This window comes from Phragmites australis, chromosome 8 (assembly GCF_958298935.1).
Source record: "Phragmites australis chromosome 8, lpPhrAust1.1, whole genome shotgun sequence".
Classification (NCBI taxonomy): domain Eukaryota; kingdom Viridiplantae; phylum Streptophyta; class Magnoliopsida; order Poales; family Poaceae; genus Phragmites; species Phragmites australis.
The window spans coordinates 37,779,844-37,798,447 of NC_084928.1; the positions used below are offsets into that span (position 1 = coordinate 37,779,844).

Below are 18,604 nucleotides of genomic sequence, written 5' to 3' on the forward strand. Positions count from 1 at the left end.
AAAGGAACCGGATGTACGATACAAACAAAGTATAATAATATGTGCACAATATCTGATACAAACTATGTGAGGAACCATCTAAATAGTATTCTAATTAATTATTAAGTTGATCATTTTCATAATCACGAATACAATGATTAACTATAATACCATTCTGGTAGTCCCATCATTTGTTTTGTACCAAAGATCGGAACACATATCTTTTCAACATATATCATCACAACAAAGCTTAATAAAGAGCGAGTAGTAAAATTATATTAATTATTAACAATTTTTGACAATTTATAACAAAAGAGAGATAGGGGGATAATAAAACAGATCACCACCTAGCTAAAAGAGAAACTACACAGCAGAAGATAAAATCTATTAACAACAAAGATAGGTAGAGCCATATGCCCTTAGGTTTACCAAAAATAACATTACACAAGTAGTTTACACTACTCATCCCCGCCACCTACATCAGCAGGCGCAAAGTAGCTGAACACTACCTCCTCCACATCGAGCACTTGAAAGAGCAGCGTGAGTACGAAAGTAATCGCAAGACTTAATCCATATTAGGTACATATAAATAACTCAACTTCAAGAATTATGTATTTGGATGAATTAGCAAGGATCGACCATAAGGTTAAGTAAAGTTCATATGCAAAAGCAGTTTTGACACAAATATGTAAAAATCTATTCTTAACCATACACATATACCTCCTATCATGTAACCATCAACATTATAAATATCTGTAACAGAATCATCATAAATATATCTATGAATAGAACCATCTCATCCACATCCCAACATACCATACCACATTATCCCACATTTGTGACTCTACGACTGTTGCAAATGGACAAAAGCATGCTCACAACCGAGAGCGCGGTAATTCGAATTGATTTTACACCTTACGATTTTACATCTTGCAAGGGTACATCTTTACCAACACAACTCGAGGATCATTTGGCTTGTGTAACCACACAGGCCTACACAAGAGAGTACTCATGTCAACCTTTCTCATACCAGAAACTACCTACTTGCACATACCCTATAGCATTAGGGTTACCGCGAGCGTGTCCCGAACACCTCCAGCTCCCCACCACTTTGCTTCTCCTTTTCTTTTTCTCTTACGTGTCATAGGGTCGCAAGGCAAGCGTTAGCACGACGTATGATAATCGGCTTATCCTACCATTAGATCGGCATATGGTTAGTACGGAAAGTACTAGAGCCAACTACAACAACGATCGATGCTTAAATGATGCAAGCGGTCTATATCATATGGATTCCTCTCTCGATTTACCCCTAGCACCGTCCACATATCGTATCATCCTCATAACTCATCCATCTCAATGTCATTATCATTCTAAACCATCAGTAAGCCCTAAGCTCGTGAACAATGTTTGAACCACCAATCGACTTCTACTGAGAACCTATGCATTACTAAGCATTTTGATTAACCTTTGAAGTTAGACATTAACATTATCATACCCAGGTTATAATGATAAGGATCAACAACAATATCAAGGTTAAGATAATGCATCAACGTAGGTTCTATCCATATCACCGGACTCTGGAACGTTGATCATGCAAACATACATAACATATAATTTATCATATTAGACATAATCAATCCAAAGTAGTGGGTTGCATATACTTAGATGTTTGCCTTGCTGCTCTAGCGCTTGCCTAACGCTACCTGCGCAGCACTCACAGAACTCTGGTGGTCCGATGTCGCCTTCAACCGCTTGGACCGTCGACGCGACACTCTCTAAACTAATCAAGAATGCACCGCATAAACAAGTGAACGATAGAAAAGTATGCATATAATGCATGATCGAACAATAATAAAGCGTCGCTGTCGGAGGATGAACTCCACAAGCGGGGATCCGGAGGGACCCCTTTGAGATTCGGCTGAGGGGATGATTCTGAGTCCACCTCGTATATGAATTAAATGAGAGTAAATGAGATGCAGGTGGAGTGGATGATCGGATGCAAGAGGAAATAAATGCTTAGGGGATTTAGACAGGTTTGGCCTGCACGGAGCATAATACCCTACTCATGTGTGTATGCTATAAATGCTCTGAGAACACCTCTCTGAGGATCTGTTGTGTTACAAGGATGTATGTCTAAGTCTAGAGCTCCGAGTCTCGTTCTTCGTCTACTAAAGTTCTTCTCATCCTTGGACCTGCCCTTCTCCGGGGAGCCCGCCCCTCTTTTATATCCCATCAGAGCGGTTAGCGTGCCTAGAAAGTATGATGCGAGTTTCAAGGCACCATAAATGGAAAGCAATCATCATGGGCTGCAGTTTGATGTTACGGGGGGTTGAAACGCGCCCCCGTCCGGTCCTGTCGTCATCATCCCGCTTTTCAGCGGGCGCAGCGGGGAGGGCCCACCGGGCAGCCACCGAGCAGCCCCGCGTGCCCGCTCGGTCAGAGCGAGCCTGACACAGCAGAGCGGCAAGCGATATGCCTCGAGGCCTGTGACGTTATCCCGAGGCGTGCCGGATGACGCGCGATTGGACCCGCCGCATTAAATGTCCCCACACCTCCCTGCCAGGGGGTGGCAGGGGCTGACAGCAGGCGTGGGGAGAGTGGTTGGAAGTGATAGGCCATGCACCCTCTTAAATGCAGCATCGGGCCTCTCACCAATTGACACCTCACCGTTGAGCCCCTGTGGGGTCCACCGGCAAGGGGCTTCTCAAGTCCTCGGGGAACTGTGAGTGCTCGGGGACTACTGTTCATAGCCCCGAGCACTCTCTCCCAGATATGTCTTTTCTCGGTCCTCGGGGAACTCGGGTGCTCGGGGACCATTGTTCATGACCCCGAGCGCCCTCTCCCGGAACTGTGCCTGCTCGGGTCCTCGGGGAACTCGGATACTTGGGGACCACTGTTCATGACCCCGAGCCCCCTCTCTCGGAACTTAGTCTTCTCGGATCTTCGGGGAACTCGGGTACTCGGAGACCACTGTTCATGGCCCCGAGCGCCCTCTCCCGGAACTTAGTCTTCTTGGATCCTCGGGGAACTCGGGTACTCAGGGACCACTGTTTATGGCCTCGAGCGCCCTCTCCCGGAACTTAGACTTCTCGGACCTCGGGGAGATAATCCCTGAGGGAGGGCGCCACGTGGCACTCCGCTGTCCTAGCCTCGGGACTCAGGGACCCCCAGTTCCCATGTCACCGACAGTCGTGTTTCGAAAATATTTGCAAAATACCGACGAACGATTCATATCACAAAAGGTTCGAACCCCAAATAAGACGTCCTAGGTTCATAAGGCTTTGAATAGATGGCGGTCAGATCGACGGTAGAGTGACGGTCAGACGGGTGGCATACACAAAGTTTAGGGTCTTGGCGGTTAGACCGACGGTACGGTGGCGGTCAAACCGACCCTAGTGGCAGTCTGACCGTGAGACTCTACATGCGCCACTTTGTGAGGCCGCCAACGAAGGCTCTGGCGAAACCTTCGACTACGAAGGTTATCAAAGTACTCCACAAGACTAGGAGAATATTTTCTATGATTGTTCGGACAACATGCATGACACAAACACGTGAAACCTTGTGGATGATATCTAGATCTTGTTTAACTTGGGTTTCTCGGTTCAAATCAAAATGGTGAGCGACTAGAGGTAGGAACGGCGTAGGGGAACTTCATATCCGATTGGTTCGCCTCAGGGAAACTCCGATTTGTGGATCAAGTCTGAAGGTGGTCGCTAAGCTTGAGATGAAGAAGCCCGAGGAAAAGCATCTCCAGCGATGGAGAAGACGGGGAAAAACTCGAGGAAACCTTTAGGAAGCTTGAGGAAGTCCCCACCGTCGATCTCCAGTCGTCGGGGTCGCCCTCTTCTTCTCTCTCTAAGGTTTGGGTGAGGGAGAGGGAGTGAGAGAGAAAAGAGAAAAGAGAGAGTGATCGCCTCACTTAAGTCGAGCCTCTGAACTCTGGCGGTCGGACCGCGGAAAGATCACGTGGCAAGCCCATGTGGCTGACCTGGCGATCAGACCGCTGGGAATCCCAGTCAAACCATGGAAACGATCTTTTTCCTTTTTCTATTCTTCTTCTTCTCCAAAGTATCTAGGGCTTTCCTAAAGAGCTCTAGACCATCTCCTAAATATTTTTGAAACATATTTGAAACTTAATTTAATAAATAAATGTGTAGAAACCATTGTCATGATGATTATGAATGATTAATTACGTGATTAACATTTTGGGACGTGACAAACTAGTCCCTAAATTTGTCCCCATTTCAGGACAATCCTCCTATGCGACCCAGGTCCCAGCACCCTACGGCTCCGTGCTCTCGTGTGGTCCGCTGAGTGTGTGAGAGGGTCTGATGGGGACACTGTGCTCATAGGACAACCTCGTCCGAGACGTTGTCCACTGCACCATACGTCGTGCGCACATGACATCTGGCAGTGTACCCTGTTGCGTCAACATGCAAGATGTTACTATCTATTAGCTGAGTAACGGTGCGGGAATATAGATTGAAAACAACAATTCATAATACTTACATGTGAACGTGGGCAGGCACGGTGTGGATGACGGGTAGTGGGAGGTCATGGTGGCAGATTGAACCGACGCATCACCCGTTGCAACGTGTACTCTTCGATGTAGATGTCGAACACCAGGGCCTCCTGGTCAACCAGTACTTTGTATCCAGGAAGCACAACGTAGAGAGGCCATAGAGTCATCGTCCATGAGCTCGTCGAACTGGGTCGTGAAGTCGGGGTACACTATATGCGTCTGTGCATGGGTCTATGTCAGCTGCACCAGAAAGACTCATCAAATGCATGAAAGTGATGAATCAAAATTATTGAATACTTCAGAGACAAGGATCGCAAGAAAATTTATTCGTCGTCAGCACCACAATGAATCTATGCTACTTCTCCAGCCTCCAACTCACAAGTGTGCTCTGTCACTATTAAGCACTCTCAGTAATCAAGTCACTTCCTTTTGAAGGTGTGCACCCACCACAAGCAACCATCCTTCACGCACTTCACATCATACTCCCTCTTGCTGTATTTGACAACCTTGAACTGTTTTTGAAGAGATGCTGCCCATTGAACCACATCATCAGTCACAGTCTGGATGTTAGGGTGTCTAGCCCCTCGGCATAGATCATTTTCAGTGTACTCCCACGGCACATGATAACCTTCACTAATGACTAGATTTGCAAAATCAAGATTGTTCCACTCCATAGGCACATGATCACCATCCTTATCGTCTAAGGTGTCATATTCTTCAGCTTGGTGGTACTCCAGACCCTCTTGTTGGGAAAAACCCGAGCTCTGCTCTCAACTCACGCGAGGAACAGACGCAGGAAGAAAACACAGTGGTGCGCACAGACACTTGTGGCGACGAACGCCCTTTTTCTCCTCTATTTTTTCACTTAATAACCAAAAGAAGTACAGCTTATATAGCATGACATGGATACATCAGGAGCCTGCACGAACGCACCCACGTTCGCAGATCATAAGTCTCCAGCTCCACACGCTTGCATGCAGCTAACTTGGTCCACACGCCCGAGCAACAAACTCAGCATGATCTCCTTGCATGCAGCCACCAGACGATCCTGAAGACCCGGCCATCAAGCGAGCTCGCGTGCACCCATGTCACCCACGCCACACGCGGCAACCGCACGAGCACCACAAACGCTCGTCCCTGGAGACTTGGCCATTGCTAACCTGTGCACTCACACACGCACATTCGTGAACTAACACAACAACTAGCTAATAGACCTGCATGACATACATGCTAACTACACAAGTCAAGGTTAATACTAACACCTCTCACTCTATCAGTTCAACTATATTTGGAATGAGTTCTCACATCATCAATCACACCTATTGGTTGCATCGGTGGAGATGAGGTCTGCCCATCATCCTATTCTTGCACCACATCTAGCACCATTTTGTCATCCTCCACAACCGTATTCGATTCATCTTCGTGTTCAACATGCAATTCTCCAACTCCCTGCATGTAGCTAGCTTGAGTAAGTAACACAAGTGGCCAACTATGCTCAGTTGACCACTCTAGGTACCTCTTCCAACTTAAGGTTCTATTTATTAGAAACAACTCCCATAAATAATCTTCACCAAACGCCTCATTACAACGTTGATCTTTAGCTCTTGGGATCCTTTTTGAAACCCCACGCTAACCACCTGTACACTCCTCCGAAAGTCATTTCTCGTGCTCTAGCTATACCCTTATCCACTGACTGAAATCCTGGTAAATCTACCACATTCAGACCACAAATAATATTCCCTTCTCCAGAAAAAATCTTGAAATATAACTTGTCTAGCATACCTGCCCATGATTGACAATAAAAAATATACTATTATTTCGGTCTAAAAAACTAAATTTGGAAAAGAATACTAAATCCTAAGGAATAGATTAAAATAATAGTATATAAAAAACATACTTTAAATACTATAACCGTAAATACCTCAAAGAATTAATCCTAACTATCAAATCCTAGGTCTAATTATTACTTTATCTTATTTAAAAACCTAGATTTGTTAAAAGTACCACTAACACTAAAGTAGATCTGCTAACCTTGCTCTAACAATAATACAGTCTAGATATGATAGCTAACAAATATCTGAAACTAGATCTTATAGCTAATCTAACTGGTTTGTGAAATAAAATACCCAAATTAGATTATTTACCTCCAACGAAGGTCGAATATGTTAGGACTTCACCGCTTATCCTCTCCTCTCATCCCCCTTCTCTCCACTTCCCTCCCCTTCTATTCTTTTGCTTTTGTTTCTTCCCTTCCCTCCCCTTCTCTCCTTTCTCTTTTCTCTCTACCGAGCCTCACACGTGAGGGAATGCATCTCCCGGCTGCTACCCATGGCCTTTTATAGGGCGAGGCAAATAATCGCCCGCCTAACCAGCGAAAGGTAGCCAACCACCATAGCATTTACTCGCGTTCTGAATGGGCGAGAAGATAAATCGTTCAATCAGAGAACGGTTTTTTAATCTCTCGCCCATTTAGTGGGCGATCTTCACTTCGTGTGCACCGATGGCGAGAGTAGTCTAATTTTGCAAAATTTCAAAATGGGTGCATAGATTTGTAATATTTTAAATTTTAAAATATACGAATAACAATTTCCCAGGGGCAGTACGGTCATGAGCTCTAAGTCGTCCCCTCTCCTCAGGCTCAGGCTGCTATGCTTTATAGAGAACAGGCCAGCCGGCATCGCATCGCATCGCCATTCCATTCCACCACCTACACGACAGAGCTGCTCTGCTCCTCCAGGATCCAGATCCCGAGGCTTTGAGCGAGCCATGGCCACCGCCTTCGACTCCCCCACCTCCTCCCCCGCCGCTGCGCCCTTCCACGACGACGCCTTCCTCCGCTTCGACGGCTCGGCCGCCGACGTCCACGTCTCCGGGGACGGCTTCCCTGCCTCCCCGGACCCCTACGCCTTCCGCTCCGACGCACCCTCCCCCTTCGGCATGCCCGAGGCCAACGGCGGCCTCCACGATGACCCCTTCGGCGCGCCACCCGCCGACGCCGACTCTGGGCCCATCCTCCCGCCGCCCACCGAGATGGGGCGCGAGGAGGGATTCCTGCTCCGCGAGTGGCGCCGGTAAGCTCCTCGATTGCTTCTCCCCCTTCTTCTGCTGCTCAGATCCGCTCCCGTTGGCTGCTAGATCTACGTGCCGGATCGCGACGCGCCAAGTTGCGTAGAGGGCTGGATCTGACGAGCTGACCAATGATATGGCCTAATCACCTACTGTATCAGATAGACTACTTCAATGGCATTTACTTTCGTGCGTTAGCCTTGATTCCATACGCGATCTGACCAATCCGCTCAAAATTCAGTGCACATGTTGCCATCCACGCCCATGACTAACGCTTTGCCTCAGTTTTATTGGGAAAATGCCTTTAGGATTCTATGCTAATTGTCGAGAGCAAAACTGCAGACTCACAAAAGTAGTAGATTAGTGTTTCCATGGATTTGTTATACAATACTGCACTCAGGATGCCCTATGATAATTTCATTTTACCATCATGTTGCAGTTTGTTGAGCCAGAATTCTGCAGAAGCATCCAACAACTATTTTCTGCATTTCTAGAGTAGATGTAAAAGTAACTTGGGTGGAACTGCTGCAGCATTTTGCATCATAACTCTACCTGCTGCAACTTCATCTTGCAATTACTTTGAGTTAGGCATGCTAAAATGGGCTAATGCAATCTAGTTTGAGTTTATTCTAACAACTGGTTATCATAACACGCGGATAAATTGGAGTTATAGCGCTGCTTTACGAAACCATAAGCTTGATTGTCTGTGCGTGGTTTGGTCCTATTATTATTAGATTTTCTTTTTGCTGACAGGAAGTTAGGAGCTTATCATGCCCACGAAACAGTTATTTGTCTCAGAAATATTGTATTGTTATTTATAATTTACCTAACGGACTAGAGCATCAATATTCTACCTTGGGATAGAACAGTAGCATGTTTCAATTTACGTTTGCTAGCAGTAAGCCATGTTGTTGGTGTTATTTGCCCCTTGCTGTGTGCTATTTATCTGCTCACTATTCTAAGTTCCTAGCCACAGACACGGAATATCTTCACGTAGATCGCTGTATCTTACGTTGTATATCTTCAATTAGAACACTACTGTTCCTTAAGGGACCTGCTCTTAGGTGATTGCTAGATAAAAGTTGCTGGTATTTTTGTTGATCGTTGTCCTCTATCTATCAATGTATAAAGTATATGGTAACACCAACTCTCGACAGTCAAAATGCAATCCTCCTTGAGAAAAAGGAGGAGGAGGAGAAGGAGCAGAGGAGCCAAATCATCCTTGATGCTGAAGAATTTAAGAAAGCTTTTGTTGAGAAGCGAAAGCTCAATGTTGAGACAAGCAAGGACCAAAACCGTGAAAGGGAGAAGGTAGGTGGTACTTTCTTGAGATCAGGACCCTGCATATTCTCTCTCTGTCTCATGAGATGAAAACCTGATGGCTCTTTTTCTCTCTGCAATTTTACTTGTTGTTGCCAGCTTTTCCTAGCCAACCAGGAGAAGTTCCATGCTGGTGCAGATAAGCAGTACTGGAAAGCGATATCAGAACTTATCCCACACGAGATTGCAAACATTGAGAAGAGAGGGGCGAGGAAAGATAAGGAGAAGGAGAAGAAGCCTGGGATCGTTGTGGTCCAGGGCCCAAAGCCTGGGAAGGCCACGGACATGTCACGGATGCGCCAGATATTGCTGAAGCTGAAGCACACTCCCCCGCCACACATGAAGCCACCTCCCCCGCCTGCTGCGGCTGGAAAGGATGGAGCTAAGCCAGTGGCAGCTGTGGCTGGAAAGGATGGAGCTAAGCCGGTGGCAGCTGCCAATGGCACTGTCCCTGAGATGGAGAAGGCGGTGGCAGCGGCAGCGGCACCAGCAGAAGAAGCAGCAGCACCGGCAACTGAGCCGGTCTCAGTTGCCTGAATGAGAAGGAGAGTGCTGAGCTAATCATTTGCGGTAGGAGGATATGTCACTGCAGAGGAGGTGGCGTCAGACACGTAGTGTGTATTTGTTAAGGGAATGCTGTGGACCTTGATTGGATTGCATATTGTTATTGCATTTTGTAGAGAGGGAGGGGATGTATATCCTGATCCTGATAATAATAAGGTAAAGGAGGCTGTCTGTCTGTATTAGGGGGCCGGGGAGGACGTGTTTGTGTTTGGGATTTCCTTGTGTGGAACTGGTTGTATGCTATCCGCTGCGGCATATATTCTGTGTTTTTTTCGTCTCAAGTGGAGGTACTTTCCTTATATTTGCTAAAGCTTGCTGTTGATTTATTGGTTGCTCTGCTATCTGGTATCTGGTATCTGGTATCTGGTATCTGGTTGGAGTTGGATGATGATTTGTTGCTGCCTCTGGTGCTGGTTGTTCTCTGCTTGCTGTTGCGGATGGAGATGGCTGTTTGTTCCTCCATCCCCACCAAGCCTCCCTCTCCTCCTCCTCCTTGAGGGACCAGCTGAATCGCCTGTGCGATGCTGTCCTGGACGCCCAACCCAACAACACTACATTGCATTGCATGATGGCCAGGGTTGATGAAGAGATTGCAGATGCACTGCTGTACAAATCAGCAAGGCTTCTTTCCACATACCTCCTCCACGGAGAGCTCAAACTGAAGATTAGTCGCCACTCTTGCCCAACAGCGGAGCTTTTCTGCGTGCTCCACGGTCCAGGAAGCTAGATACAAGAATACAAGAATATGAGCATCATTTTCATCAACTATAACAAGTTGTGGTGCTCTTAGCACTTTGGATGTTGGAATTGTAGTTGCTTTGATTTTGGGTAAAAGAGGAACAACAAACATCTACTTACTCTTGTTTTACTTCCTGTCATTTGACTTTGTGGAATTTTGTGCCCTAGAAACTCAAATAGTCAGTCAATAACAAATGTAATCTAATCTTTGATATTACAACAGCACTATCTAGGTAAACGGGCCATGCAGACAAAGGAAATGAGATGAACACAGAGACATATTGCAACAACTGTTTACCAGAGGACAAGACTGAACGAGGAAACAACACGAATATTTAATTAGGTTCATGCTAAACCGCACAACTCCAACAAGCACAACATGTGCGCAAGCGCAATACTACAATAAGATGGGGGCAGGATCAGTGGAGCTTTCCTAGCAGATTGGTCTTGATTTCATAAAATAATTGCATTAGAGATGTAATTACATGGAGCCACCCCACTATTAAAAGAACCATATTATTACTTTTTTGTCTCTATTTTCTTGAGGCATGTGTGTGCATGTAGCTTTCATTCTGTTCTATATTTCCTAAGTTTAATTGTGTCACTTGCTTAGTATTTTTGACAAGGACAGACATTTTTTATAGTTTAGGGACGTTCCAATTCTTGATTTAATAATCTTAAATATTAGGGAAAGGCACAATTAAAAAAAATGAATGAGTGGTCCTCAACAAACTCAACCGGCATCCTCAACTTGTTTCCCATTCTCGAATATCAAGATGGTAGGGATGCTTCTGATGCCGTGCCTCGTCGCAACATCCTGGTTCTCGTCACTGTTGAGCTTGAGGCACCGCAGCCTGCCACTGTATGCTTTCGCCAGATCTGAGATGGCACCCAGACCAGAACTCGACAAGCACCAGTGCCTCGCAGCCAAGGACGAGTTCATCTCATGTTGATTCTGCTACGTCGACCACTGTAAACAGGATGAACCAAGTACGATATCAGTCACTGCAAGGACTGTCAGAGGAGTCAAACTCATATTGACGACAAGGTCAGAGGAGCTGTGCAACTGAATTTGTAATGTGACAAAGCCGCACCAAAGAAAAAGTTGGATTCACACATCACAACATTCACGCAGGAAGCATGCAAGCATTCTATACCAGATTTGATTTCCAAAAGAATCCAACAAGGCCGTTTAGTACGTGATGCAATCATGCATAGATAGATAGAGACAAGAAACGACAAACCGCGATAGCAACCTACTGCCATATTGTATATCATACAGTGCAGTGCATTTATAGATTTTGTGCAGGAACCTGATGTATTGCATATTTAATTGGTCAATGATCAGCACTCATAAATCCTGGAATGAACAACATAGTAGGAAAGGGCCCTCCTCCTACTGCATATGGTATAATTAGAGGGAGAGATTAAAATGTGCAATAGAAAGGAGAAAGAAGGAATTGTACATCAAATCAATCAGAGTATGAACATGATGAACCAAAAGTAACTATGTGTATGAGGAGGTAAAGGCACCAAGTAGAGTAGAGTAATTCATTCATGTAAAGGAGGTTCTCCTATCGGTGAGGTGGTGCTACATTTTGATTCTTCGGCACAGTTTTTCAGTTAAAACTCTAGGTTGCATTGGAGCAGCATGAGGATGGATGGAGTAATCTGATCTGATCTCTGATCCCCAACAAGAGCAAGAGCATAATAAATCATAGGGACTGCACAACAAGAGAAATCCATTTGCCTAGCTGGATCGATTCCAGCAAATTGGGATCGAAATCTGATCTGGTGCCATTTCATTTCCCAAAGGGATCGATCAGATCAGAGCTTTAGTTAGTTGGTTACCAACTTACCAACATTCCTTCTTAACAGAAATAGCTCAGGCTACTATACTATGCCACCACACAGGTTATGATGAAATTGATCACACTACATATTAATATTATCCTCTAAACACAAGCAACAGCTTCAGCAAACAACATTTCAATCTTTCAAAACCAGTTACTAGTTGGTTGGTCCAACCCAATTATTTGTAAACTCCTTATTCACGCTGCTTGCTGTCCCGCGCTTCACAACCGCATGGTAAGTGCAACTTTTAAATACAAATGGATATAACAGGTTACACAATAACACAAACACATGCCCCTCCTCCTACAGTAGATAGAGGGTGCCCTTCATCGCCTTTCAGACGCCACTGATTCAGCAGAGAACAGATACTTCACACGGGAGAGGACTGAGTCGTGTGCTGGATCATATGGATGATCCTTGGATGGGATCTCCAGAATAGAAGGGACCGGCTTGTTGTAGCTATCCACCAGAAATCTTATCATGTTTGCAATCTGTCAGAGGCAGAGACATACAACAAAGACATGTAAGCACTTATCCACTACTAGCCATTCGCTGGATCTAAGCTGTTCCATGCACACCTGCAGGGATACAACTTACGAGGTTCCTATTAGGTATCTGGTACTGTGGTTCATGATGTTCATAATGGCTTTAGACTGTTTTATCATATTCACGCTTATGCATAATGAGAGTATCCAACAGTAATTTGTCCAGCAGTTGGCACTAATGAACTTGCACTAAAAGCATAGCTTGAATTAAAAGAGCTGCAAGATATGTTTCTGTAAATTAAGGTGCAGGTAACAAAGGCTAATAAGCATATTTTCTAACTGAGTTAGCGAATTCTATACCTGTGAACAACATACTGGCAAGAGTTTGAAAAGTCTTCTTTAGAATTAGATACTCCATTCTTCATGTGCAGCTAAAGCAATCAATTACAGTACGGCTTTTCAATTTTCAGCAAACTCACCTATTTTGTTTACAGCAGCAGAAGGTAGCCAAACAAACTAAACAGGATTGACTCAACCCTAAAAAAAAGGACTCCTGACCTCCTACCTCCCTTTTTCTGTTGTTTAGAATGATATAATTACAGGATTTTGAACTAGCGATGCATCAATCTCTTCAGGGTACCCAAATAATATCGGCATGTGATGGTTCGCTTACATATTGGCTGATGAGCACAATGGCAATATCCTCCCTCGCAGTAAACTCTTTAAATGCATCCTCAATCTGTTTCACCGTTGTTTCTGTGGCATGGCACAACAAACAGTGTTGATTTTGAGTCCTAAGGATCAGCAGTGTAATAAAAGTATGAAATAATAGACAGCACAACTAACAAGCACTCCAGAACGAAATAATGACCGGGGCATTAGCTTCATGAATAAGCTTATGAGCTAAAAGTGACTTCAAGGTTGTCTACTAAAATAGATGAAGGCTCATGACTGAGGAAACCAGTAATTCATGACTCAGAAAACCAGTAGTAGAACAGAAGCTTAGATATCTCCTACTAAAATTCTCCTGCCTTGGTCCAAGAGAATTACATTTAACACCCAAATGCAGCAGGAATAGAAAAACATGACATGTGGTCACAGTGCCACACACTGTAAGTCTGTAACATCCATTACCAAAAAATGCATAACAAGGGCCTTTTTGGACAGTGCTACAAAACTAGTGTGGGAAAGGAATGAACAGATAATGGTGTTGTACATGTTCATGAATACTGCAACAACAGCATGTTCTTTACATAGTTCCAGATTTTTGAGAAGTTATTTTGATCAGTAGTTCAGTATCTGCTTCCTCGGATGCGACATCCAGTACCAGTAGAATCTAAGGGGTAGCTATGATTGCTGAGCAACACAATTGACAATATTGCACTAGTACTATATGAATTATACGGCTCTTATGCTGACCGTTACGAACGAATTAACAATAGGAAAAGTTGCTCTCATAGCACTGGATTCAAGGGGCCCTTCAATTGTGGTATCAAGTCCAGTGCTAAGAGAGAAATCGTGCAAAAACTAATGGCGTGGGAGCAAACCCCTTGGATTCGAGAGCTATGGGAGCAATTTGGCCTTAACAGTATTGTTATTGTGGACAAGTTGAAGGTATTTACTTACTGTTATCGACGAGAAGGTAGTTGGTTTTCTTGCGAAGATCAACATTGCCAACTCCAGCCATCAAGAAGCCAGTTACAGTGTCCTGCAAGGATAAAACATGCGTTTCCATTCCATTCCATTCCATGTAAAAAAAAGGAGAGAGGAAGAAGTCACGGTTGATAGGAATCCCCAAATCCAGAAACCTTCTCTACGCTCCCCTGGATCCGAGAAACCCAGCTACACCCCGGGGGCCGGGAGCACGAGCCTCGTCGATCCCCCCTACGCTACACCCCGGGGGAACGGAGGCAGGGTGGGTTACCTCGTCGGCGATGATGGCGATGAGCGCGGAGTTGTTGGTGGGGATGTTGGCCCTCCCCGCCATGGCTCGCGGATGCAAACCCTTGAATTTAACGCAGCAGCGCAAGCGGAGATCGGATCGAATTCCCTCCGACGTGCGCAGCGCAGACTGGAATTGGAATTGGAATACGAAGATCTGGCCCCGGCCCCAAGGAGGAGGAGAAGACGACGACCTCCCTCCCCTCCACCGAGGGGAAGGCCGTAAGACTGACAGGTGGGCCAGGCCCATGGTTGGCTTGGCCCACCTCTCAGTGACCGACTGACAGCTCTTGCTTGCCATACATGGCCTGAAACACACACAAAATCAAAATCACAATACTACCAGTCTGTAATGACCAGGCCAGCAAACTGCCTGCCTGTGAACTCCACATGCAAATATCACTCACAACCAGGTATAGAGAGAGAAGCAATTTCAAGTGTATTATTTACAGTTTACATTGACAGTGCACATCTATATATATATATATATTCACACTTCAACGATCGGGTCAGGTCTACATATCACGGAAGGTATTCCGTATTCAGAACTATATTTTGTCGCATGACTCCATCTCCTGTCCTTGGGAGATTCACCATTCACCTCCTGGAATTTTTGTCCCCCATTAACTTTCGGGGTCTTTTTTTCAGTTCCATTAATTCTGCTGGCCCAGGAGTTCTAATCCCATCTGAATGATCCAACCTTCAACCAAGGATCTGCATGCATATGCTCATCGTTTCAATGCCTCTTTCATCTTGCGCTCAAAATTCTGACCATGCCGGCTTGCAAACCGTTGGAGCTGGTCGTACCCGGAGAGAACTCCAGCGCCGGCCATTCCAGACAGAATATTTGCACCAACACCCCTGAATAGTGTGAAGAACCCTTCAGTGGAAACTATCTGTTTTACTGCATGGAAGCCGTTCCTGTATTTGAATGGCTGCCCTGATGTTAACATCATCCTACGACGGACTGTGTCAAATGGATAGGCGCAGACCCCGGAGAATGTGGTTATTGCCCAGCCCAAGGCAAAGCTGGCGAAGAAATTTCCCTAGAATAGCAACCATCAGAAATTAAGGGTGTTGTAGTGATTTAGCTGGAACCTCACTGGGATTACTATGTCACGGGAATGGAATTACCTCCAATGGCCCAACTAGAACAAGAGGCTTCATGGTGTCATAGATGCCAAAATAGAGACCCCGGTATAACGTGATGCCCACAATAGACACACTGAAACCTCGATACAGTCCAGGAATACCATCAGCTGTAAGCGCCTTCTTGTAGACATCCAGCAGCCCCCTGAACTGACGTTTGTTTCCCCTGGATTCAATTGCATCAGTAGCTAGCCTTGTTCGTGCATAATCCAGATGGTATAGCAGCAGTGACGTCGTAGCTCCTGCAGCACTGCCAGAGGCTACATTTCCAGCTAACAACTTCCACTTTCCATCTTTCTCCATTTCGTAGCCAAAGAAGCTCTTGAAGTAGCCCTTGAATGCAAAGTTAAAAGCCTGTACAGTAAAGAGCATGAATGAATTTTCATTTATTTATTCATGAAAACAGATTCATTCATCACTTCAAAGAGTTGAGGGTATATACATCTTCTGAGTGCCACGTTTGATAGTTGATAATGAAACACAGTTGCCACTCTTAGCTATTACAGAGAATCTGCAGAAATCAGAGGCACAAGTTTGTTCTGCAGTGACAACTATCAGCACATCATCATGCGAGCATGCGGCCTTAATGTTCCTCTACCATCTTGGAGGAGGCTTGATTCATCAACACCCCCCCCCCCCCACAAAAAAAAAAAGAAAGCGTATGCATTTGCAATGTGGTGTGCATCAGAACATCCAAGAACATACGGATGCAAATGTCGAGTCTTGTTTTTTCATATGAGCACCACAACTGGGTGGCCCAATTCATGTGTATGATAATGTTTTGAAATGGATAGGAACTCCTCCATAAGTACATAACATAAGCGATCAGATTATTGGGATGACAGTGTTAGTTGACGAATTGGGATTGCAATACTGTGGTGAGGAAAAGATGGCAGCCTTAAGAGTCGTGGCCAACTGAGGCCATGTGTGCTACAGGAAATCGAAGCCGCAAAGGAGGGAGGGGACCTCACCTGGGTGGGGAAGTAGCGGATGACATTGGCCTGGTTGCCGCGCCAGAGCGCGGCGGCTCCCTCCTCGCGGAGGACGCGGGCGAAGGCGTCGGCGATGCCCTTGTAGGGACGCGTGAGGTAGCCCCGCCGCAGCATCTCGCCCTGGTTCTGCAGCAGCAGCTTGACGCGCTCCAGCGGCGCGGCCCCCGTCTTGGCCACCGCCGCGGCCGCGCCGCCCATGGCGAAGTCCGCTGCAGCCACACTCGCCGGCGACCTCCTCAGGCTCTCCTCATCCTTCCGCTTGTTCGGTCCCGCCGGCGCGGCCATCACTCCCGTCTCCCTCTCCCGGCCGGCGTGGTCGGATCCCCTCCTTTCGGAGGGATTATGAATGGGAAACGTTTCGTTGGTGCCTGGCGGCTGCCGGTGGGATTCCCATTCCCATCCCCATTCCCAGCCCCGGCGGTGGCAATATTCCAAGGATCGGAGTTGAGCGAGATATATTCGGTCGATTCAAGCCGATTTGGATTAGATCCAGCCATGCATGCCAACCACTGGTTACTAGATCCCAGCGAGGTATAAAATCTCGTACCCTCCTCTCCATACGTTTAATTGATGAATATGTATCTCTACTTTAAATAAGTATTTGTATAATCAATTTTACTAATTGTCAATAATTATATACTTAATAAAGATTGATTTGTTCTAGTTGTTGTTTGCAATCTCGTTCTTTTATTATGGTTATCTTCATATGCAATGCTCCTCATTGTTAGCATGAACTATTAGATGTATTGTTAGTAATGGGGGATTTGTACTTCCTTTGCTGAGACGCAGAGGATGACCGACTCTAAATTTGATAAGATTGTAGATGTTAGGATGACATACCCTACTTTATTGGAGCAGAAAGGTAGGTGTATAGCTCCCTAGAGACTAGCATTACTCTTAGTGTTATGCCTCCTCCGTAAACCTTGTTTCTTGAGGAAGTTAGATTTGTTGGCGATGCTGGTGAGAAAGTGAGGGTGTTAAAACACCAATATTAGAGCGTATGACATGAGCCAATGGTTGTTGAAAAGTTTGAGTTGAGATGCTTCATATATACGACAATACACTAACTAATACCATTAGCAGCTTCACCCTAGCGTAGCAAACTTCCACTTGGTTAGTTGGCATTGGCTCAACCGCGCTCACCTATAGTGTTAGGTGTTAAATTTTAAAAAGCCAAAATAAAATAGTGGTATCCCCACTGTAACACCCTGAATTTTACCATATAAAAATATAGTAAAATTCACTTCAAATTATTTTTTTTCTAATTATTAAACTAGTATAAAATCAAGGAAATATATATTTAAATATGTATATACTTATATGTGTATTCAAATATATTATTTTGGCTAAGTATTTCAGAGAGCACCAAATTAATTTCTAAATTAATCATAGCAATAAATGGATCATGTGCATTTTGGTTTAAATGTTTTTATGGTTCTTTGAGTGATGTTTTGAAATTGAACCTCTCTCAATTCCAAATCTGATTATTAGATTCTTTTCAGCTCAAATCCAAATGGAATTCAATTATTTTGAATTCAAACCCCTCTCAAATTCCGAGGCTTCAAGTCTGAAATCTTTTTCCTAATTCAAATATCCTTATTTGAATTAATGCCAAACTCAATTTCTAATCCAAATTCAAACAGTCCTTTTTGAATTTATCCTAAATACTATCTTAAATCCCGATTCATTCAAATCATCACTGATTTTGTATTATTGAATGCAATTCGAATCATTCGAGTTATATTCAAATACTTTCCAGTTTGATATTTTCGCAAATTTGTTTCCAATTCAAATTCATTTTGAATTATCCCATCTTAGTTCAAATTCAAATACATTTATTTGAATTATGGTACCTCCAATTACAAATTCCATCTCATACATTGAATTGTCATTCATGTTCTCCGTCATATCTCACTCTCACTCTCTCTCTCTCCCCTAAAGATTTTTCTCCACTCTCTCACACCTCTGAGCTCTCGCTCTGATCTTTCCACATG

General features: G+C 44.8%; 3 protein-coding genes across 3 annotated transcripts; 1 reads left to right on the plus strand and 2 right to left on the minus strand.

Annotated features, from left to right (window-relative positions):
- The first annotated feature begins 7,150 nt into the window (after positions 1-7,150).
- Positions 7,151-9,732, plus strand: LOC133927470 (clathrin light chain 2-like). Its single transcript, XM_062373962.1, has 3 exons — positions 7,151-7,572; positions 8,725-8,878; positions 8,987-9,732. The coding sequence occupies exons 1-3, from the start codon at positions 7,268-7,270 to the stop codon at positions 9,422-9,424; spliced, it is 897 nt and encodes a 298-aa protein (XP_062229946.1). The 5' UTR covers positions 7,151-7,267; the 3' UTR covers positions 9,425-9,732.
- A 2,372-nt stretch (positions 9,733-12,104) lies between these two features.
- LOC133927472 (V-type proton ATPase subunit F) lies at positions 12,105-14,590 on the minus strand. The gene is made up of 4 exons (XM_062373964.1): positions 14,453-14,590; positions 14,155-14,236; positions 13,202-13,284; positions 12,105-12,534 (listed from the first exon to the last, which is right to left on the minus strand). The coding sequence occupies exons 1-4, from the start codon at positions 14,513-14,515 to the stop codon at positions 12,370-12,372; spliced, it is 393 nt and encodes a 130-aa protein (XP_062229948.1). The 5' UTR covers positions 14,516-14,590; the 3' UTR covers positions 12,105-12,369.
- Positions 14,155-17,050, minus strand: LOC133927471 (ADP,ATP carrier protein ER-ANT1). The gene is made up of 4 exons (XM_062373963.1): positions 16,590-17,050; positions 15,604-15,972; positions 14,453-15,515; positions 14,155-14,236 (listed from the first exon to the last, which is right to left on the minus strand). Exons 1-3 carry the CDS (start codon positions 16,893-16,895, stop codon positions 15,198-15,200), a joined length of 993 nt encoding a protein of 330 aa, XP_062229947.1. The 5' UTR covers positions 16,896-17,050; the 3' UTR covers positions 14,155-14,236; positions 14,453-15,197.
- Positions 17,051-18,604: the final 1,554 nt, after the last annotated feature.